This window comes from Erinaceus europaeus, chromosome 9 (genome assembly GCF_950295315.1).
Source record: "Erinaceus europaeus chromosome 9, mEriEur2.1, whole genome shotgun sequence".
NCBI classification, from domain to species: domain Eukaryota; kingdom Metazoa; phylum Chordata; class Mammalia; order Eulipotyphla; family Erinaceidae; genus Erinaceus; species Erinaceus europaeus.
Genome location: NC_080170.1, coordinates 125530085 through 125552813, shown reverse-complemented (window position 1 = coordinate 125552813; position 22729 = coordinate 125530085). Strand labels below are relative to the sequence as shown.

General features: G+C 54.3%; 1 protein-coding gene across 20 annotated transcripts in view; it reads right to left on the bottom strand.

The window, feature by feature from the left end:
- The window catches only part of LOC103128196 (keratin-associated protein 10-4-like), a 67453-nt gene that overhangs the window by 5704 nt on the left and 39020 nt on the right, over positions 1-22729 (bottom strand). For 9 of the 20 annotated variants that reach the window (XM_060198753.1, XM_060198740.1, XM_060198742.1 and 6 more), the window contains 3 exons: positions 18250-18627; positions 13989-14231; positions 3747-3938 (listed from right to left, as the gene is read on the bottom strand). In XM_060198753.1, the coding sequence (XP_060054736.1) occupies positions 3747-3938; positions 13989-14231; positions 18250-18627 (813 nt within the window). Of the gene's footprint in view, positions 1-3746; positions 3974-13988; positions 14451-18234; positions 18628-22729 lie in introns of all 20 variants that reach the window. The other 11 variants (XM_060198746.1, XM_060198756.1, XM_060198751.1 and 8 more) reach the window with 9 other exon arrangements.

Below are 22729 nucleotides of genomic sequence, written 5' to 3'. Positions count from 1 at the left end.
GTGACGATGGAGAGAGGGATTTATTCGAGGTCTAGGCCCATCAAATCTGGGAATCTCAGGACTCCCCGACTAGGGCCCCAGCTGGTGGGGTGGCCTGATGGTGACTGAAGAGTCATCGTTAACGTCTGCCAGTCTCTTGCCCTTATTCAGATTTTGCAGTCCTTGCCGGACCTGCCAATATACTCGGATATCTTTGCCCACCCTGTCCAACGCTTGACGTCTCGTCACCCAATCTGGTCCCCTACGCCTACACTGAACTTCTCTGTTCCAGTCTCTTGGAAACAGAGCTGGCAGTCAGCTGAGGTCAAGAACAAACACCTCATCACAGACCCCTGCGAGCGTCAACCCGGCTTTGACCTAGCACGTTATGATTGGGCCCTCCTCAATCGCTATCGAACAGGCCATGGCCGGTGCGCCGCTATGTTCCTTCGCTGGGGAGCCAGAGATGACCCGAACTGCCCCTGTGGCTCCAGACAGACTATGACCCACATAGTCAACGACTGCCACTTCTCCAGATTCAAAGGAGGTCTCGAAACTTGACATCAGGCTCAACCTGATGCTGTTGACTGGCTACGGAAGAAGGGCAAACGCTAGAAGAAGAAGTCCTTGCTTTGATGAGGTTAGCTTTGGAGTGAGTGAGAGAGCTGTAATAGGAAGTAGGTGAGGAGGGTATCTCAGTCTAAGTAGACACTATTTCATTAGGAACTTGATACTGACTCGCTGCAGACTACTGCGTACTTTTGCTTTCAGGTATATATTTTGCCCTAATTTATGGATACATGTGAACATATGCTCTATGTCATGGGCCCTAGTCTATATCTAGGTTTTGGGACTTTGTTAGGGCGTGAACCTCCTGGAATGGAATTAGAGAATACCATGAAAGGAAAGGTCTCACCTGAGTGATGAGGGTGAAGGGTTGGTATTCCGTGCCTGATGTCTCTGGACACAGTCTGAGGTGAAGCATGCTGAGGTGGTACTCATTGTGTTGATTAGTTTGGAATCAGCGGATGCAATATCATTTGGCCTGACTTGAGAGAAGCATCAGGGAAGTGAACCCCACCCCAGAGGTTCCAGGATTGGGAGAAGCATAGGCTCTATGGAGGAAGCAGGAGATTCCTGTTGCCTTCGGGTTAAAGAAGACTATTGATAGTTATTGCAATAATCACATTGTTTGGGAATTGGGTTAACTTTGAAGAATCCCTTTGTTAGGATTTGCTGTGTCCTACACACCCTCACCGTATTTTATGTCCTTTGACATTGTTTGCATAGAGCTGTGCCACCAGTTGCTTTTTTTCTCCTGGGACTCAGCTTTTAAGAGAGTCGACATATCAAAGCCTCAGCCCATGGATTAAAAAGACTCAATCTGTGCTTTAAAAAGTTTGAGATATTCAATCAGTGTTTCCCCTCTCATATTAATTAAAGTGATTTACATGACTGCAAATTGATAGGAGTATACATAAGCACCATTCCCACCACCAAAAGACTGTGTCCCATCCCCTCCCCTCACTGCCCCCCGCATCCCCCCACCCCGCCCCATGAAGCTGAACATCCACCCTCACCCTCCACCCAGGGTTTTTCTTTGGTGCCCTGCTCCAAATTCAGTCAGCTCCTGCTCTGAGTTTCCCTTTCCGTTCTTCTTTCTCAACTTCTGTTGCTGAGTGGGATCATCCCATACTCATCTTTGTCTCTCTGACTTAGCTCACTTAACATAATTCCTTCTAGCTCCATCCAAGACGGGTCAGAGAAGGTGGGTTCATTGTTCTTAATAGCTGTGTAATAATCTTTCTATTTTTTTAAACATAGCTTTTATATTTTTGTTTTTTTTGATTATTTATTGGATAGAGACAGAAATCAGAAACTGTGTCTGCTCAACCAGGTACTCCACTACTCACCCCTGTTTCTGTCTTTTATTAATTTATTTATTTATTTACTTATGCAATTTTGTTGCCCTTGTAGTTATAATTGTTGTTGTTATTGTTGTCCTTGTTGTTGGATAGGACAGAGAGAAATGGAGAGAGGAGGGGAAGACAGAGAGGGGGAGAGAAAGACAGACACCTGCAGACCTGCTTCACCGCCTGGGAAGCGACTCCCCTGCAGGTGGGGAGCCGGGGGCTCGAACTGGGATCCTTTACTCCTGTCCTTGCGTTTAGTGCCATGTGCATTTAACCGCTGTGCTACCGGCCCACTCCTATCTATCTTTAATTTCGTCCTTTCTATTTCTCCATTCCTTGCTCTCTCTCTCTCCCTCTCTCTCTCTCTCTCTCTCTCCTCTTCTCTTCTATTTCCTCTTTCCTTTCTTCTTTCTTCCCAGCGCCCAGCTCATCTCTGGCTGATGGTGGTGCTCGGGACTGATCATGAGACCTCAGAGCCTCAGGCAGGAGATGCTTTGGCAGAACCATTATGCTACCTACCCCAGCCTCCCCTAAGCAATTATAAAATCTGTTTCATTATTTGCAGTGTGGGATACAGAGAGAAGCAGAGACAGAGGCAGCAAGCAGAGCCCTGCTGAGCCCCGGCTGGTGGTGGAGCTGGGGCTGAACCTGGGGCCACAGAGCCTCAGGCAGGAGAGTCAGCTGCAGACCCCCTGTGCCGTCTCCCCAGCCCGGATCTGAGCTTCTCTCTGGGGTCACAGCCGGAGCTTGAAGAAGGTTCATTTTCTCTTTTTGGCGGAGTCCGTGGCTCACATCTGCACACTTTCTCTGCTTCTGGGAAGACTTTATTTCAGGACAGAATGACAGACAATTGGAGAGACAGAGACATGACAGCCTGGAGCCCCAGCCCAGCCGAAGTGCTGGGCCCCACAGTGTCTGATGGCTGCTGGGTCTCTGGCTTTAGGACATCAGTCTGTGGGTTTGTAGCAGAAAATGGCTGAGCTGTGGTGGGGCGGGGTCTCTCCCGGGCAGCCCCCTCTCTGCCTTCACGGTGCCTGAGACATGTGTCACTTCTAGCTTCTCTGCTGTCCTGTTTTGGTTCTGACTCTCCCCGACTCCTTGCCACCTTTTGTGTCTGTCTGCTGACAGCCCAGCTGCCCGCACACGCGGCAGGCCTGACAGGGGCCTACAGGGCAGCCACCTGCTCCTTCCTGTGTCAACACTGCTGAGCTCCGGCTGCTGGTGGCGCTGGGGATGGAACCTGGGCCCTGGAGCCTCAGGCAGCAGAGCCCTTGGCAGAGGCCCTGTGCTGTCCCCCAGCCCCACCACCTCATTGTCTCCATTTCTAGAAGTTCCTGCACAACTGAGTCCCGTGGGTAGTGGGCATGGTCCTGACAACCACCCCCCATGGCAGGGCAGCGGGAAGAGGGTCTCTGAGGAGACGGCTTCACCCACGTGGCCCCAAGAAGACACCACAGAGAGGCAACAGGACAGCCAGTGTGAGGATGGGTGCAGGAAGCAGGTTTATTTGCTCACAGGAGGTGTAGGGGGGGGGGGGCTCAGTCAGGACAGGGGGCACTGGGCGAGCCCTGGTCCCTGCCCCACTCAGAGGATGCCTGAGACCACTTCTCATCCTCTGGGGCAGAGCCCAGGGCACAGCCAGGACCTGTGCAGGGGGACAGCAGGCGGCACAGCTGGCAGAGCCGGGCTCAGCAGCAGGACGGGGTCCCACAGGACACGGGCTTGCAGAGCAGGGCAGAGCGGGATGGTTGGCAGCACCCGGAGGACTGGCAGGAGGACTGGCAGGGGCTGGACACACAGCAGGAGGAGGAGGCACAGGGCACAGGGCTGCAGAGCAGGGAGGGCTGGCAGCACCCAGAGGACTGGCAGCACCCAGAGGACTGGCAGCACCCGGAGGACTGGCAGGAGGGCACCACGCACAGCACCGGCCTGCAGCTCACGGGGACGCAGCAGGACGCCTGGCAGGGGCTGGACACACAGCAGGAGGAGGGGGCACAGGGCACGGGGCTGCAGAGCAGGGAGGGCTGGCAGCACCCAGAGGACTGGCTGCAGGGCTGGCAGCACCCAGAGGACTGGCAGCACCCAGAGGACTGGCAGCACCCAGAGGACTGGCAGGAGGACTGCCAGGAGGGTACCACACACAGGACGGGCCTGCAGCTCACGGGGACACTGCAGGACGCCTGGCAGGGGCTGGACACACAGCAGGAGGGCTGGCAGCCTGAGGAGCAGCTGGTGTGACACATGCTGGGTGCTGGGTGCTGGGTGCTGGGTGCTGGGTGCAGTTTGCAGGTGGAGGGTGAAGATGGAGTTGCTATGCTGGCCTCCCTCCCTCCTCCTTTATACCCCACTGGTCCCTGCAGATCAGGGGATACTTCCTGGAGGAAGTAGCTCTTCCTCCTCCTCCTTCCTGGGCAGAGAGCTGACTCAGGCTCCTCTGGGGGCAACTTGGTGAGTCAGCACCCTGGTCAGGGATTCTACCCAGCGGGAGACTGGACTCAGTGGGGACAGGGACCCCATGGCCCTCCAGGGACTCCAGGTCCCTGCTGCCACCCCTAGCCGGAGCCGAGCAACCCTGCCCCTGGGGTCAGGGCCTTGGACCCGGTCACCCTGGCGGTGCAGCCCTGAGAGGCCACTTGAAAGCCCTAGCTGGCAGAGTGTGGCACGTGGCCATTGCCCATATGCCATCAGCCTTTGCCACCATCTGGACGACCCACCTGAGCAGAGGTGTGTGGGAGTTTTAGAAGACTCACACCCAGTGCGAGGACTGGGGCAGGGACAGGTCGCCCTGAGGCTGCTGGGTGTCAAGGACTGGGGCAGGGACAGGTCGCCCTGAGGCTGCTGGGTGTCAAGGACTGGGGCAGAGACAGGTCGCCCTAAGGCTGCTGGGTGTCAAGGACTGGGGCAGGGACAGGTCGCCCTGAGGCTGCTGGGTGTCGCCTGACCAACGTCCTCGCCCTGGGGGCGCCAGGCCTTCCTGGGATTCTGCTTTCAAATCAAATCTTGGGACTGAGAGATGGTAGCTCACCAGACTTTCACGCCCGCGGCCCCAGGTCCCAGGTTCAATCCTCAGCACCCAAGCAAGTCACAGCTGACCTCTGCAGAGACAAACACATTTATTTTAAAAATAAAATGCTTGCATGGGGAGTCCTTAAGCAAATAAACATGCAGTCGCCTTGTGACCTAGTAATCCCACTCTTGGCCATTTACCCAGAGGACACTCAACACTAATTAGAAGGGACACGTTCACCCCGTGATCACAGCTGTGTTGTTCATAACAGCCGAAGATCGGACGGATTCAGCCTAGATGCCCCCAAACCAGTAACTAGGTAAGGAATTTATGGGATCGATATTCCATGGAATACCACTCTGTCATCAACGAAGATGCCATTGTGTTCTTGTGAGGTTGGAAGGTGGGGAGACAGAACTTTGGTGGTGGGTGAGATGTGGAGCTATACATTTTAATCTTTTTTTTGTAGTTATTTCAATCGTTTTAATACTGGGGGATTGCCGTTTTACAGTCAACAGTAAATACAATAGTTTGCACAAGCATAACATTTCCCAGTTCTCCACAGAACAACACAACCCCCCTAGGTCCTCCTCTGCCATCATGTTCCATTGTAATACATTTTCATCTTAAATCTTGTAACAAACTATTACTAACAAATAAAGTCATTCATAGGGGAGAAAAAGACAAGATCGTGTCCTCTGAGACCAAGTGGATGGAATGGCGGTGATGAGGCTTAGTGAGGTAAGTCAAGAGACGGAGGCTGCGGCCACGCCGCCCTGAACACGCCCCATCTCGTCTCATCTCGGAAGAGAGGAGAGACAGCTACCAGGAGGTTCCACTCATGTGGAATAGAGACCTGGTTTATGTGAACTCGGAAAAACAGAGCAGAAGCAAGTAAACTGTCTCTCACCTGGCAAGAGCTCTGCTGGCTCTCTTTGGGACGTGGGGGGCACACAGAGCTGTGCTGGGGGTTGCGGTGTGGGGCTAGAGCCCGTCATGTCACAGTCTTGTAACAAGCCATTAATGACAAATATATGAACATGTATTAACTTATTCCCTTTTGTGGCCCTTGTTGTTTTATTCTTGAAGTTATAATTGTTGTTGTTATTGTTGTCCTCGTTATTGGATAGGACAGAGAGAAATGGAGAGAGGAGGGGAAGACAGAGAGGGGAGAGAAAGACAGACACCTGCAGACCTGCTTCACCGCCTGGGAAGCGACTCCCCTGCAGGTGGGGAGCCGGGGTTTTGAACCAGTAACCTTAAACTGGTCATTGTGCTTTGTGCCATGTGCATTTAACCGCTGTGCTACCGCCCCACTCCTACTGTCTTTCATTTCTGCCTTTCTATTTCTCCGTTCCTTGCTCTCTCTCTCTCTCTCTGTCTCTCTCTCTCTCCTCTTCTATTTCCTCTTTCCTTTCTTCTTTCTTCCCAGAGCCCTGCTCAGCTCTGGCTGATGGTGGAGCTGGGGACTGATCATGAGACCTCAGAGCCTCAGGCAGGAGATGCTTTGGCAGAACCATTATGCTACCTACCCCAGCCTCCCCTAAGCAATTATAAAATCTGTTTCATTATGTGCAGTGTGGGATACAGAGAGAAGCAGAGACAGAGGCAGCAAGCAGAGCCCTGCTGAGCCCCGGCTGGTGGTGGAGCTGGGGACTGAACCTGGGGCCTCAGAGGCTCAGGCAGGAGAGTCAGCTGCAGACCCCCTGTGCCGTCTCCCCAGCCCGGATCTGAGCTTCTCTCTGGGGTCACAGCATGAGCTTGAAGAAGGTTCATTTTCTCTTTTTGGCGGAGTCCGTGGCTCACATCTGCACACTTTCTCTGCTTCTGTGAAGACTTTATTTCAGGACAGACAGACAGACAGATGGAGAGACAGAGACACGACAGCACCGAGCCCCATTCAGCCGCAGTGCTGGGCCCCCAGTGTCTGATGGCTGCTGGGTCTCTGGCTTTAGGACGTCAGTCTGTGGCTTTGTAGCAGAAAATGGCTGAGCTGTGTGGGGCAGGGTCTCTCCCGGGCAGCCCCCTCTCTGCCTTCACGGTGCCAGAGACATGTGTCACTTCCGGCTTCCCTGCTGTCCAGTTTGGTTCTGACTCTCCCCGACTCCTTCCCACCATCCTGTCTCTCTGCTGACAGCCCAGCTGACCGCACACGCAGTAGCCCTGACAGGGCCCCACCAAGGCAGCCACCTGCTCCTTCCTCTGGGGCTCCCCTGCCCTGTGACACTCAGGCCCCCGCCCCTCCCTCAGGGAGCCCCTGCCAGCCTGCAGCACACCTGATTCCTCCGTCTCTCTCTCCACCAGGAGTCCCCCAGGTGCATGTGCTGCTGGGGATGGAACTCGGGACCTCATGCCTGAGAGTCCAACACTTTATCCTCTGTGCCTCCTCTTATTGATTTTTACCAGCAGAGGGAAAGATTCACAGAGAGAGACCAGAGCCCTGCTGAGCTCCGGCTGCTGGTGGTGCTGGGGATGGAACCTGGGCCCTGGAGCCTCAGGCAGCAGAGCCCTTGGCAGAGGCCCTGTGCTGTCCCCCAGCCCCACCACCTGATTGTCTCCATTTCTAGAAGTTCCTGCACAACGGAGTCCCGTGGGTAGTGGGCATGGTCCTGCCAACCACCCCCCATGGCAGGGCAGCGGGAAGAGGGTCTCTGAGGAGACGGCTTCACCCACGTGGCCCCAAGAAGACACCACAGAGAGGCAACAGGACAGCCAGGGTGAGGACGGGTGCAGGAAGCAGGTTTATTTGCTCACAGGAGGTGTGGGGGGAGGGCTCAGTCAGGACAGGGGGCACTGGGCGAGCCCTGGTACCTGCCCCACTCAGAGGATGCCTGAGACCACTTCTCATCCTCTGGGGCAGAGCCCAGGGGCACAGCCAGGACCTGTGCAGGGGGACAGCAGGCGGCACAGCTGGCAGAGCCAGGCTCAGCAGCAGGACGGGGTCCCACAGGACACAGGCTTGCAGAGCAGGGCGGAGCAGGATGGCTGGCAGCACCCGGAGGACTGGCAGGAGGACTGGCAGGGGCTGGACACACAGCAGGAGGAGGAGGCACAGGGCACAGGGCTGCAGAGCAGGGAGGGCTGGCAGCACCCGGAGGACTGGCAGGAGGGCACCACGCACAGCACCGGCCTGCAGCTCACGGGGTCATAGCAGGACGCCTGGCAGGGGCTGGACACACAGCAGGAGGAGGGGGCACAGGGCACGGGGCTGCAGAGCAGGGAGGGCTGGCAGCACCCAGAGGACTGGCAGCAGGGCTGGCAGCACCCAGAGGGCTGGCAGCACCCAGAGGACTGGCAGCAGGACTGGCAGGAGGGCACCACACACAGGACCGGCCTGCAGCTCACGGGGACACAGCAGGATGCCTGGCAGGGGCTGGACACACAGCAGGAGGGCTGGCAGCCTGAGGAGCAGCTGGTGTGACACATGCTGGGTGCTGGGTGCTGGGTGCTGGGTGCTGTGGAGGGTGAGGGTGGAGGTGGTGTGCTGGGATCCCTCCCTCCCTCAGCCTTTATACCTGGCTGTGGGCATCAGGCAGCACGGAAGCTCCTCCTGATTTCCTCCAGGCTGTTTCCTTGATCCCTCAGCACCACCTCCTCCAGGAAGTCCTCATAGCCTGCTCCCCACAAGCACAGGTCCCGGGGCCCTGCCTCCCCCGGGGGCTGTCCCTGTGACCATGCGTCTGAGGAGCCCACGGGCCTGTCAGGCATGGACTCTGCCCTCCTGCACCCTCCTCTGGAGCCTGCCCCCACCTGGGCACTGGACTGACCCCCACCCCCAGGTGGACAGCTGGTCCCAGGGATGGACCAGAGCAGGCTGACCATCAGGGGTGCCTGGGGTTCAGGGCTGGGGCTGGGTGCTGCAGGACAGATGGTCCCTGAGGGGTGACCCTGAGCTGGCACCTGCTGGTGTCAAGGCTCAGAGCCCCTGGCCAGCAGCGGGGGAGGGACTCTGTCAGGAGCGGGAGGGTCTGGGGGCGGTGGGGACCCAAGGGGCTGCAGACGCTCACCCAGCACGCGGCACCCAGGGCTGTGTCCTCTGGGGAGAGAGACCCTGAAGGCAGGCTGGTGCAGGGACCCACCCTGAAGAAGGAGCACGGGACAGAGGCATGGACAGATAGATGGACAGATGGAGTCAGAGTCTGGCTCTGAGGAGGGACCCGGGCTGGACACAGCGTGTGGGGCACCAGAGACACAACTCAGTGTCTCTCTCTCTCTTCTCGTCTTTATCATTGCGCCAGGTGCTCTGGAGTCGGTGCTGGCACTTCTTCTTCTTCTAGCGTTTGCCAAGAATCCACTATTCCGCAAAATTTTTTTTTATTTATTTGTTTGTTTCTTTCTTTATCTATCATTCTATTTTTAAAAATCTTTTATTTATTAAAAGGAACCATTCACGAACCATAGGATAAGAGGGGTACAGCTTCGAACAATTCCCACCACTGAGATGGGAACTCGTATCCCATCCCCTCCCCTGACAGCTTTCCTATTCTTTATCCCTCTAGGAGTATGGACCCAGGGCCATTGTGGGATGCAGAAGGTGGAAGGTCTGGCTTCTGTAATTGCTTCCCTGCTGAACATGGGTGTTGGCAGGTGGATCCACACTCCCAGCCTGTCTCTCTCTTTCCCTAGTGGGTCAGGGCTCTGGGGAAGCAGGGCTCCAGGAAACATTGGTGGGGTTGTCTGTCCAGGGAAGTCTGGTAGCGTCCTGTTAGCATCTGGAACCTGGTGGCTGAAAAGAGAGTTAACATACAAAGCCAAACAAATTATTGGACAATCATGGACCTAAAGGCTGGAATAGTGCAGATGAAGTGTGTATGTGTGGGGGGGCGTCCTCCCTTTGTAGATAGCTAGTAGGCATATTTTAGTTATATTCCAAAGGGCCTCTAGTTATACTAGTGTTCTGTTTTTGTTTTGTTTTTTACCAGAGCATGAAATCTGATACGCAAGTGAATCCTAATTATTGTCTGGGGAGATGATGTCATGGCTGGGAAAAGGACCAGAAAGCTGGTTCAAGGAAGAGAGTAGCTCCCTAATATGGGAAAATGGTATCAATATTAATATAAACCCCAACAATTTGATGTGATCTGGGGCCTATAATCAGCTTAGGAGCCTGTGTGACCTCTGCATCCCTGTAGATCTGAGCTCACAGTCGGTGGTCATGAGTAGGAACGTTCCAAGCTGCCCCAACATCAGGACCCATCTTCCTCAGGTGGAGCACAGAGTATGTTGTCCAGCCTCCCTTCAGAGGATGGAACATTCTCTACTGTTGTTGATCCGAGTTCAGGGCAAGGTCCTCTGGGGGCCCACAAAGGGGTCTATTGTGTTGTTGCTGATAGAGATGACCGGTGACGATGGAGAGAGGGATTTATTCGAGGTCTAGGCCCATCAAATCTGGGAATCTCAGGACTCCCCGACTAGGGCCCCAGCTGGTGGGGTGGCCTGATGGTGACTGAAGAGTCATCGTTAACGTCTGCCAGTCTCTTGCCCTTATTCAGATTTTGCAGTCCTTGCCGGACCTGCCAATATACTCGGATATCTTTGCCCACCCTGTCCAACGCTTGACGTCTCGTCACCCAATCTGGTCCCCTACGCCTACACTGAACTTCTCTGTTCCAGTCTCTTGGAAACAGAGCTGGCAGTCAGCTGAGGTCAAGAACAAACACCTCATCACAGACCCCTGCGAGCGTCAACCCGGCTTTGACCTAGCACGTTATGATTGGGCCCTCCTCAATCGCTATCGAACAGGCCATGGCCGGTGCGCCGCTATGTTCCTTCGCTGGGGAGCCAGAGATGACCCGAACTGCCCCTGTGGCTCCAGACAGACTATGACCCACATAGTCAACGACTGCCACTTCTCCAGATTCAAAGGAGGTCTCGAAACTTGACATCAGGCTCAACCTGATGCTGTTGACTGGCTACGGAAGAAGGGCAAACGCTAGAAGAAGAAGTCCTTGCTTTGATGAGGTTAGCTTTGGAGTGAGTGAGAGAGCTGTAATAGGAAGTAGGTGAGGAGGGTATCTCAGTCTAAGTAGACACTATTTCATTAGGAACTTGATACTGACTCGCTGCAGACTACTGCGTACTTTTGCTTTCAGGTATATATTTTGCCCTAATTTATGGATACATGTGAACATATGCTCTATGTCATGGGCCCTAGTCTATATCTAGGTTTTGGGACTTTGTTAGGGCGTGAACCTCCTGGAATGGAATTAGAGAATACCATGAAAGGAAAGGTCTCACCTGAGTGATGAGGGTGAAGGGTTGGTATTCCGTGCCTGATGTCTCTGGACACAGTCTGAGGTGAAGCATGCTGAGGTGGTACTCATTGTGTTGATTAGTTTGGAATCAGCGGATGCAATATCATTTGGCCTGACTTGAGAGAAGCATCAGGGAAGTGAACCCCACCCCAGAGGTTCCAGGATTGGGAGAAGCATAGGCTCTATGGAGGAAGCAGGAGATTCCTGTTGCCTTCGGGTTAAAGAAGACTATTGATAGTTATTGCAATAATCACATTGTTTGGGAATTGGGTTAACTTTGAAGAATCCCTTTGTTAGGATTTGCTGTGTCCTACACACCCTTACCGTATTTTATGTCCTTTGACATTGTTTGCATAGAGCTGTGCCACCAGTTGCTTTTTTTCTCCTGGGACTCAGCTTTTAAGAGAGTCGACATATCAAAGCCTCAGCCCATGGATTAAAAAGACTCAATCTGTGCTTTAAAAAGTTTGAGATATTCAATCAGTGTTTCCCCTCTCATATTAATTAAAGTGATTTACATGACTGCAAATTGATAGGAGTATACATAAGCACCATTCCCACCACCAAAAGACTGTGTCCCATCCCCTCCCCTCACTGCCCCCCGCATCCCCCCACCCCGCCCCATGAAGCTGAACATCCACCCTCACCCTCCACCCAGGGTTTTTCTTTGGTGCCCTGCTCCAAATTCAGTCAGCTCCTGCTCTGAGTTTCCCTTTCCGTTCTTCTTTCTCAACTTCTGTTGCTGAGTGGGATCATCCCATACTCATCTTTGTCTCTCTGACTTAGCTCACTTAACATAATTCCTTCTAGCTCCATCCAAGACAGGTCAGAGAAGGTGGGTTCATTGTTCTTAATAGCTGTGTAATAATCTTTCTATTTTTTTAAACATAGCTTTTATATTTTTGTTTTTTTTGATTATTTATTGGATAGAGACAGAAATCAGAAACTGTGTCTGCTCAACCAGGTACTCCACTACTCACCCCTGTTTCTGTCTTTTATTAATTTATTTATTTATTTACTTATGCAATTTTGTTGCCCTTGTAGTTATAATTGTTGTTGTTATTGTTGTCCTTGTTGTTGGATAGGACAGAGAGAAATGGAGAGAGGAGGGGAAGACAGAGAGGGGGAGAGAAAGACAGACACCTGCAGACCTGCTTCACCGCCTGGGAAGCGACTCCCCTGCAGGTGGGGAGCCGGGGGCTCGAACTGGGATCCTTTACTCCTGTCCTTGCGTTTAGTGCCATGTGCATTTAACCGCTGTGCTACCGGCCCACTCCTATCTATCTTTAATTTCGTCCTTTCTATTTCTCCATTCCTTGCTCTCTCTCTCTCCCTCTCTCTCTCTCTCTCTCTCTCTCCTCTTCTCTTCTATTTCCTCTTTCCTTTCTTCTTTCTTCCCAGCGCCCAGCTCATCTCTGGCTGATGGTGGTGCTCGGGACTGATCATGAGACCTCAGAGCCTCAGGCAGGAGATGCTTTGGCAGAACCATTATGCTACCTACCCCAGCCTCCCCTAAGCAATTATAAAATCTGTTTCATTATTTGCAGTGTGGGATACAGAGAGAAGCAGAGACAGAGGCAGCAAGCAGAGCCCTGCTGAGCCCCGGCTGGTGGTGGAGCTGGGGCTGAACCTGGGGCCACAGAGCCTCAGGCAGGAGAGTCAGCTGCAGACCCCCTGTGCCGTCTCCCCAGCCCGGATCTGAGCTTCTCTCTGGGGTCACAGCCGGAGCTTGAAGAAGGTTCATTTTCTCTTTTTGGCGGAGTCCGTGGCTCACATCTGCACACTTTCTCTGCTTCTGGGAAGACTTTATTTCAGGACAGAATGACAGACAATTGGAGAGACAGAGACATGACAGCCTGGAGCCCCAGCCCAGCCGCAGTGCTGGGCCCCACAGTGTCTGATGGCTGCTGGGTCTCTGGCTTTAGGACATCAGTCTGTGGGTTTGTAGCAGAAAATGGCTGAGCTGTGGTGGGGCGGGGTCTCTCCCGGGCAGCCCCCTCTCTGCCTTCACGGTGCCTGAGACATGTGTCACTTCTAGCTTCTCTGCTGTCCTGTTTTGGTTCTGACTCTCCCCGACTCCTTGCCACCTTTTGTGTCTGTCTGCTGACAGCCCAGCTGCCCGCACACGCGGCAGGCCTGACAGGGGCCTACAGGGCAGCCACCTGCTCCTTCCTGTGTCAACACTGCTGAGCTCCGGCTGCTGGTGGCGCTGGGGATGGAACCTGGGCCCTGGAGCCTCAGGCAGCAGAGCCCTTGGCAGAGGCCCTGTGCTGTCCCCCAGCCCCACCACCTCATTGTCTCCATTTCTAGAAGTTCCTGCACAACTGAGTCCCGTGGGTAGTGGGCATGGTCCTGACAACCACCCCCCATGGCAGGGCAGCGGGAAGAGGGTCTCTGAGGAGACGGCTTCACCCACGTGGCCCCAAGAAGACACCACAGAGAGGCAACAGGACAGCCAGTGTGAGGACGGGTGCAGGAAGCAGGTTTATTTGCTCACAGGAGGTGTAGGGGGGGGGGGCTCAGTCAGGACAGGGGGCACTGGGCGAGCCCTGGTCCCTGCCCCACTCAGAGGATGCCTGAGACCACTTCTCATCCTCTGGGGCAGAGCCCAGGGCACAGCCAGGACCTGTGCAGGGGGACAGCAGGCGGCACAGCTGGCAGAGCCGGGCTCAGCAGCAGGACGGGGTCCCACAGGACACGGGCTTGCAGAGCAGGGCAGAGCGGGATGGTTGGCAGCACCCGGAGGACTGGCAGGAGGACTGGCAGGGGCTGGACACACAGCAGGAGGAGGAGGCACAGGGCACAGGGCTGCAGAGCAGGGAGGGCTGGCAGCACCCAGAGGACTGGCAGCACCCAGAGGACTGGCAGCACCCGGAGGACTGGCAGGAGGGCACCACGCACAGCACCGGCCTGCAGCTCACGGGGACGCAGCAGGACGCCTGGCAGGGGCTGGACACACAGCAGGAGGAGGGGGCACAGGGCACGGGGCTGCAGAGCAGGGAGGGCTGGCAGCACCCAGAGGACTGGCTGCAGGGCTGGCAGCACCCAGAGGACTGGCAGCACCCAGAGGACTGGCAGCACCCAGAGGACTGGCAGGAGGACTGCCAGGAGGGTACCACACACAGGACGGGCCTGCAGCTCACGGGGACACTGCAGGACGCCTGGCAGGGGCTGGACACACAGCAGGAGGGCTGGCAGCCTGAGGAGCAGCTGGTGTGACACATGCTGGGTGCTGGGTGCTGGGTGCTGGGTGCTGGGTGCAGTTTGCAGGTGGAGGGTGAAGATGGAGTTGCTATGCTGGCCTCCCTCCCTCCTCCTTTATACCCCACTGGTCCCTGCAGATCAGGGGATACTTCCTGGAGGAAGTAGCTCTTCCTCCTCCTCCTTCCTGGGCAGAGAGCTGACTCAGGCTCCTCTGGGGGCAACTTGGTGAGTCAGCACCCTGGTCAGGGATTCTACCCAGCGGGAGACTGGACTCAGTGGGGACAGGGACCCCATGGCCCTCCAGGGACTCCAGGTCCCTGCTGCCACCCCTAGCCGGAGCCGAGCAACCCTGCCCCTGGGGTCAGGGCCTTGGACCCGGTCACCCTGGCGGTGCAGCCCTGAGAGGCCACTTGAAAGCCCTAGCTGGCAGAGTGTGGCACGTGGCCATTGCCCATATGCCATCAGCCTTTGCCACCATCTGGACGACCCACCTGAGCAGAGGTGTGTGGGAGTTTTAGAAGACTCACACCCAGTGCGAGGACTGGGGCAGGGACAGGTCGCCCTGAGGCTGCTGGGTGTCAAGGACTGGGGCAGGGACAGGTCGCCCTGAGGCTGCTGGGTGTCAAGGACTGGGGCAGAGACAGGTCGCCCTAAGGCTGCTGGGTGTCAAGGACTGGGGCAGGGACAGGTCGCCCTGAGGCTGCTGGGTGTCGCCTGACCAACGTCCTCGCCCTGGGGGCGCCAGGCCTTCCTGGGATTCTGCTTTCAAATCAAATCTTGGGACTGAGAGATGGTAGCTCACCAGACTTTCACGCCCGCGGCCCCAGGTCCCAGGTTCAATCCTCAGCACCCAAGCAAGTCACAGCTGACCTCTGCAGAGACAAACACATTTATTTTAAAAATAAAATGCTTGCATGGGGAGTCCTTAAGCAAATAAACATGCAGTCGCCTTGTGACCTAGTAATCCCACTCTTGGCCATTTACCCAGAGGACACTCAACACTAATTAGAAGGGACACGTTCACCCCGTGATCACAGCTGTGTTGTTCATAACAGCCGAAGATCGGACGGATTCAGCCTAGATGCCCCCAAACCAGTAACTAGGTAAGGAATTTATGGGATCGATATTCCATGGAATACCACTCTGTCATCAACGAAGATGCCATTGTGTTCTTGTGAGGTTGGAAGGTGGGGAGACAGAACTTTGGTGGTGGGTGAGATGTGGAGCTATACATTTTAATCTTTTTTTTGTAGTTATTTCAATCGTTTTAATACTGGGGGATTGCCGTTTTACAGTCAACAGTAAATACAATAGTTTGCACAAGCATAACATTTCCCAGTTCTCCACAGAACAACACAACCCCCCTAGGTCCTCCTCTGCCATCATGTTCCATTGTAATACATTTTCATCTTAAATCTTGTAACAAACTATTACTAACAAATAAAGTCATTCATAGGGGAGAAAAAGACAAGATCGTGTCCTCTGAGACCAAGTGGATGGAATGGCGGTGATGAGGCTTAGTGAGGTAAGTCAAGAGACGGAGGCTGCGGCCACGCCGCCCTGAACACGCCCCATCTCGTCTCATCTCGGAAGAGAGGAGAGACAGCTACCAGGAGGTTCCACTCATGTGGAATAGAGACCTGGTTTATGTGAACTCGGAAAAACAGAGCAGAAGCAAGTAAACTGTCTCTCACCTGGCAAGAGCTCTGCTGGCTCTCTTTGGGACGTGGGGGGCACACAGAGCTGTGCTGGGGGTTGCGGTGTGGGGCTAGAGCCCGTCATGTCACAGTCTTGTAACAAGCCATTAATGACAAATATATGAACATGTATTAACTTATTCCCTTTTGTGGCCCTTGTTGTTTTATTCTTGAAGTTATAATTGTTGTTGTTATTGTTGTCCTCGTTATTGGATAGGACAGAGAGAAATGGAGAGAGGAGGGGAAGACAGAGAGGGGAGAGAAAGACAGACACCTGCAGACCTGCTTCACCGCCTGGGAAGCGACTCCCCTGCAGGTGGGGAGCCGGGGTTTTGAACCAGTAACCTTAAACTGGTCATTGTGCTTTGTGCCATGTGCATTTAACCGCTGTGCTACCGCCCCACTCCTACTGTCTTTCATTTCTGCCTTTCTATTTCTCCGTTCCTTGCTCTCTCTCTCTCTCTCTGTCTCTCTCTCTCTCTCCTCTTCTATTTCCTCTTTCCTTTCTTCTTTCTTCCCAGAGCCCTGCTCAGCTCTGGCTGATGGTGGAGCTGGGGACTGATCATGAGACCTCAGAGCCTCAGGCAGGAGATGCTTTGGCAGAACCATTATGCTACCTACCCCAGCCTCCCCTAAGCAATTATAAAATCTGTTTCATTATGTGCAGTGTGGGATACAGAGAGAAGCAGAGACAGAGGCAGCAAGCAGAGCCCTGCTGAGCCCCGGCTGGTGGTGGAGCTGGGGACTGAACCTGGGGCCTCAGAGGCTCAGGCAGGAGAGTCAGCTGCAGACCCCCTGTGCCGTCTCCCCAGCCCGGATCTGAGCTTCTCTCTGGGGTCACAGCATGAGCTTGAAGAAGGTTCATTTTCTCTTTTTGGCGGAGTCCGTGGCTCACATCTGCACACTTTCTCTGCTTCTGTGAAGACTTTATTTCAGGACAGACAGACAGACAGATGGAGAGACAGAGACACGACAGCACCGAGCCCCATTCAGCCGCAGTGCTGGGCCCCCAGTGTCTGATGGCTGCTGGGTCTCTGGCTTTAGGACGTCAGTCTGTGGCTTTGTAGCAGAAAATGGCTGAGCTGTGTGGGGCAGGGTCTCTCCCGGGCAGCCCCCTCTCTGCCTTCACGGTGCCAGAGACATGTGTCACTTCCGGCTTCCCTGCTGTCCAGTTTGGTTCTGACTCTCCCCGACTCCTTCCCACCATCCTGTCTCTCTGCTGACAGCCCAGCTGACCGCACACGCAGTAGCCCTGACAGGGCCCCACCAAGGCAGCCACCTGCTCCTTCCTCTGGGGCTCCCCTGCCCTGTGACACTCAGGCCCCCGCCCCTCCCTCAGGGAGCCCCTGCCAGCCTGCAGCACACCTGATTCCTCCGTCTCTCTCTCCACCAGGAGTCCCCCAGGTGCATGTGCTGCTGGGGATGGAACTCGGGACCTCATGCCTGAGAGTCCAACACTTTATCCTCTGTGCCTCCTCTTATTGATTTTTACCAGCAGAGGGAAAGATTCACAGAGAGAGACCAGAGCCCTGCTGAGCTCCGGCTGCTGGTGGTGCTGGGGATGGAACCTGGGCCCTGGAGCCTCAGGCAGCAGAGCCCTTGGCAGAGGCCCTGTGCTGTCCCCCAGCCCCACCACCTGATTGTCTCCATTTCTAGAAGTTCCTGCACAACTGAGTCCCGTGGGTAGTGGGCATGGTCCTGCCAACCACCCCCCATGGCAGGGCAGCGGGAAGAGGGTCTCTGAGGAGACGGCTTCACCCACGTGGCCCCAAGAAGACACCACAGAGAGGCAACAGGACAGCCAGGGTGAGGACGGGTGCAGGAAGCAGGTTTATTTGCTCACAGGAGGTGTGGGGGGAGGGCTCAGTCAGGACAGGGGGCACTGGGCGAGCCCTGGTACCTGCCCCACTCAGAGGATGCCTGAGACCACTTCTCATCCTCTGGGGCAGAGCCCAGGGGCACAGCCAGGACCTGTGCAGGGGGACAGCAGGCGGCACAGCTGGCAGAGCCAGGCTCAGCAGCAGGACGGGGTCCCACAGGACACAGGCTTGCAGAGCAGGGCGGAGCAGGATGGCTGGCAGCACCCGGAGGACTGGCAGGAGGACTGGCAGGGGCTGGACACACAGCAGGAGGAGGAGGCACAGGGCGCAGGGCTGCAGAGCAGGGAGGGCTGGCAGCACCCGGAGGACTGGCAGGAGGGCACCACGCACAGCACCGGCCTGCAGCTCACGGGGTCATAGCAGGACGCCTGGCAGGGGCTGGACACACAGCAGGAGGAGGGGGCACAGGGCACGGGGCTGCAGAGCAGGGAGGGCTGGCAGCACCCAGAGGACTGGCAGCAGGGCTGGCAGCACCCAGAGGGCTGGCAGCACCCAGAGGACTGGCAGCAGGACTGGCAGGAGGGCACCACACACAGGACCGGCCTGCAGCTCACGGGGACACAGCAGGATGCCTGGCAGGGGCTGGACACACAGCAGGAGGGCTGGCAGCCTGAGGAGCAGCTGGTGTGACACATGCTGGGTGCTGGGTGCTGGGTGCTGGGTGCTGTGGAGGGTGAGGGTGGAGGTGGTGTGCTGGGATCCCTCCCTCCCTCAGCCTTTATACCTGGCTGTGGGCATCAGGCAGCACGGAAGCTCCTCCTGATTTCCTCCAGGCTGTTTCCTTGATCCCTCAGCACCACCTCCTCCAGGAAGTCCTCATAGCCTGCTCCCCACAAGCACAGGTCCCGGGGCCCTGCCTCCCCCGGGGGCTGTCCCTGTGACCATGCGTCTGAGGAGCCCACGGGCCTGTCAGGCATGGACTCTGCCCTCCTGCACCCTCCTCTGGAGCCTGCCCCCACCTGGGCACTGGACTGACCCCCACCCCCAGGTGGACAGCTGGTCCCAGGGATGGACCAGAGCAGGCTGACCATCAGGGGTGCCTGGGGTTCAGGGCTGGGGCTGGGTGCTGCAGGACAGATGGTCCCTGAGGGGTGACCCTGAGCTGGCACCTGCTGGTGTCAAGGCTCAGAGCCCCTGGCCAGCAGCGGGGGAGGGACTCTGTCAGGAGCGGGAGGGTCTGGGGGCGGTGGGGACCCAAGGGGCTGCAGACGCTCACCCAGCACGCGGCACCCAGGGCTGTGTCCTCTGGGGAGAGAGACCCTGAAGGCAGGCTGGTGCAGGGACCCACCCTGAAGAAGGAGCACGGGACAGAGGCATGGACAGATAGATGGACAGATGGAGTCAGAGTCTGGCTCTGAGGAGGGACCCGGGCTGGACACAGCGTGTGGGGCACCAGAGACACAACTCAGTGTCTCTCTCTCTCTTCTCGTCTTTATCATTGCGCCAGGTGCTCTGGAGTCGGTGCTGGCACTTCTTCTTCTTCTAGCGTTTGCCAAGAATCCACTATTCCGCAAAATTTTTTTTTATTTATTTGTTTGTTTCTTTCTTTATCTATCATTCTATTTTTAAAAATCTTTTATTTATTAAAAGGAACCATTCACGAACCATAGGATAAGAGGGGTACAGCTTCGAACAATTCCCACCACTGAGATGGGAACTCGTATCCCATCCCCTCCCCTGACAGCTTTCCTATTCTTTATCCCTCTAGGAGTATGGACCCAGGGCCATTGTGGGATGCAGAAGGTGGAAGGTCTGGCTTCTGTAATTGCTTCCCTGCTGAACATGGGTGTTGGCAGGTGGATCCACACTCCCAGCCTGTCTCTCTCTTTCCCTAGTGGGTCAGGGCTCTGGGGAAGCAGGGCTCCAGGAAACATTGGTGGGGTTGTCTGTCCAGGGAAGTCTGGTAGCGTCCTGTTAGCATCTGGAACCTGGTGGCTGAAAAGAGAGTTAACATACAAAGCCAAACAAATTATTGGACAATCATGGACCTAAGGGCTGGAATAGTTGCCATGAAGTGTGTGTGTGTTGGGGAGGGTCGTCCCTTTGTAGATAGCTAGTAGGCATATTTTAGTTATATTCCAAAGGGCCTCTAGTTATACTAGTGTTCTGTTTTTGTTTTGTTTTGTTTTGTTTTGTTTTTTATCTGAGCATGAAATCTGATACGCAATTGAATCCTAATCATTGTCTGGGGAGATGATGTCATGGCTGGGAAAAGGACCGGAAAACTGGTTCAAGGAAGAGAGTAGCTCCCTAATATGGGAAAATGGTATCAATATTAATATAAACCCCAACAATTTGATGTGATCTGGGGCCTATAATCAGCTTAGGAGCCTGTGTGACCTCTGCATCCCTGTAGATCTGAGCTCACAGTCGGTGGTCATGAGTAGGAACGTTCCAAGCTGCCCCAACATCAGGACCCATCTTCCTCAGGTGGAGCACAGAGTATGTTGTCCAGCCTCCCTTCAGAGGATGGAACATTCTCAACTGTTGTTGATCCAAGTTCAGGGCAAGGTCCTCTGGGGGCCCACAAAGGGGTCTATTGTGTTGTTGCTGATAGAGATGACCGGTGACGATGGAGAGAGGGATTTATTCGAGGTCTAGGCCCATCAAATCTGGGAATCTCGGGACTCCCCGACTAGGGCCCCAGCTGGTGGGGTGGCCTGATGGTGACTGAAGAGTCATCGTTAACGTCTGCCAGTCTCTTGCCCTTATTTAGATTTTGCAGTCCTTGCTTTGATGAGGTTAGCTTTGGAGTGAGTGAGAGAGCTGTAATAGGAAGTAGGTGAGGAGGGTATCTCAGTCTAAGTGGACACTATTTCACTTGGAACTTGATACTGACTCACTGCAGACTATTGCGTACTTTTGCTTTCAGGTATATATTTTGCCCTAATTTATGGATACATGTGAACATATGTTCTATGTCATGGGTCCTGGTCTATATCTAGGTTTTGGGACTTTGTTAGGGCGTGAACCTCCTGGAATGGAATTAGAGAATACCATGAAAGGACTGATCTCACCTGAGTGATGAGGGTGAAGGGTTGGTATTCCGTGCCTGATGTCTCTGGACGCAGTCTGAGGTGAAGCATGCTGAGGTGGTACTCATTGTGTTGATTAGTTTGGAATCAGCGGATGCAATATCATTTGGCCTGACTTGAGAGAAGCATCAGGGAAGTGAACCCCACCCCAGAGGTTCCAGGATTGGGAGAAGCATAGGCTCTATGGAGGAAGCAGGAGATTCCTGTTGTCTTCGGGTTAAAGAAGACTATTGATAGTTATTGCAATAATCACATTGTTTGGCAATTGGGTTAACTTTGAAGAATCCCTTTGTTAGGATTTGCTGTGTCCTACACACCCTCACCGCATTTTATATCCTTTGACATTATTTGTATAGAGCTGTGCCACCAGTTGCTTTTTTTCTCCTGGGACTCAGCTTTTAAGAGAGTCGACATATCAAAGCCTCAGCCTATGGATTAAAAAGACTCAATCTGTGCTTTAAAAAGTTTGAGATATTCAATCAATGTTTCCCCTCTCATATTAATTAAAGTGATTTACATGACTGCAAATTGATAGGAGTATACATAAGCACCATTCCCACCACCAAAAGTCTGTGTCCCATCCCCTCCCCTCACTGCCCCCCGCATCCCCCCACCCCGCCCCATGAAGCTGAACATCCACCCTCACCCTCCACCCAGGGATTTTTCTTTGGTGCCCTGCTCCAAATTCAGTCAGCTCCTGCTCTGAGTTTCCCTTTCCGTTCTTCTTTCTCAACTTCTGTTGCTGAGTGGGATCATCCCATACTCATCTTTGTCTTTCTGACTTAGCTCACTTAAAATAATTCCTTCTAGCTCCATCCAAGACGGGTCAGAGAAGGTGGGTTCATTGTTTTTAATAGCTGTGTAGTAATCTTTCTGTTTTTTAAACATAGCTTTTATATTTTTGTTATTTTTGTTTATTTATTGGATAGAGACAGAAATCAGAAACTGTGTCTGCTCAACCAGGTACTCCACTACTCACCCCTGTTTGTCTTTTATTTATTTATTTATTTATTTATCTATTTACTTATCCACTTTTGTTGCCCTTGTAGTTATAATTGTTGTTGTTATTGTTGTCCTTGTTGTTGGATAAGACAGAGAGAAATGGAGAGAGGAGGGGAAGACAGAGAGGGGGAGAGAAAGACAGACACCTGCAGACCTGCTTCACCATCTGTGAAGCAACTCTCCTGCAGGTGGGGAGCCGGGGGCTCGAACTGGGATCCTTTACTCCTGTCCTTGTGCTTTGTGCCATGTGCATTTAACCGCTGTGCTACTGGCCCACTCCTATCTATCTTTCATTTCGTCCTTTCTATTTCTCCATTCCTTGCTGTCTCTCTCTCTCTCTCTTCTCTTCTATTTCCTCTTTTCTTTCTTCTTTCTTCCCAGCGCCCTGCTCAGCTCTGGCTGATGGTGGAGCTGGGGACTGATCATGAGACCTCAGAGCCTCAGGCAGGAGATGCTTTGGCAGAACCATTATGCTACCTACCCCAGCCTCCCCTAAGCAATTATAAAATCTGTTTCATTATTTGCAGTGTGAGATTTGAAGAGGGTTAAACCGGGAACGGCTGCTGGCTATGATAACATCACCCCAGAACTCATTCTTAACTTGGGCCCCATGGCAAAGAAGTGGCTCACTTCATTCCTGTCCCACATCTTGGAATCTGAAACTGTGCCCAAAATTTGGCATCGTGAGATGATAATAGCAGTTTTGAAACCATAGAAAGACCCAACACTGGCTGCCAGCTATAGACCAATTTCTCTCC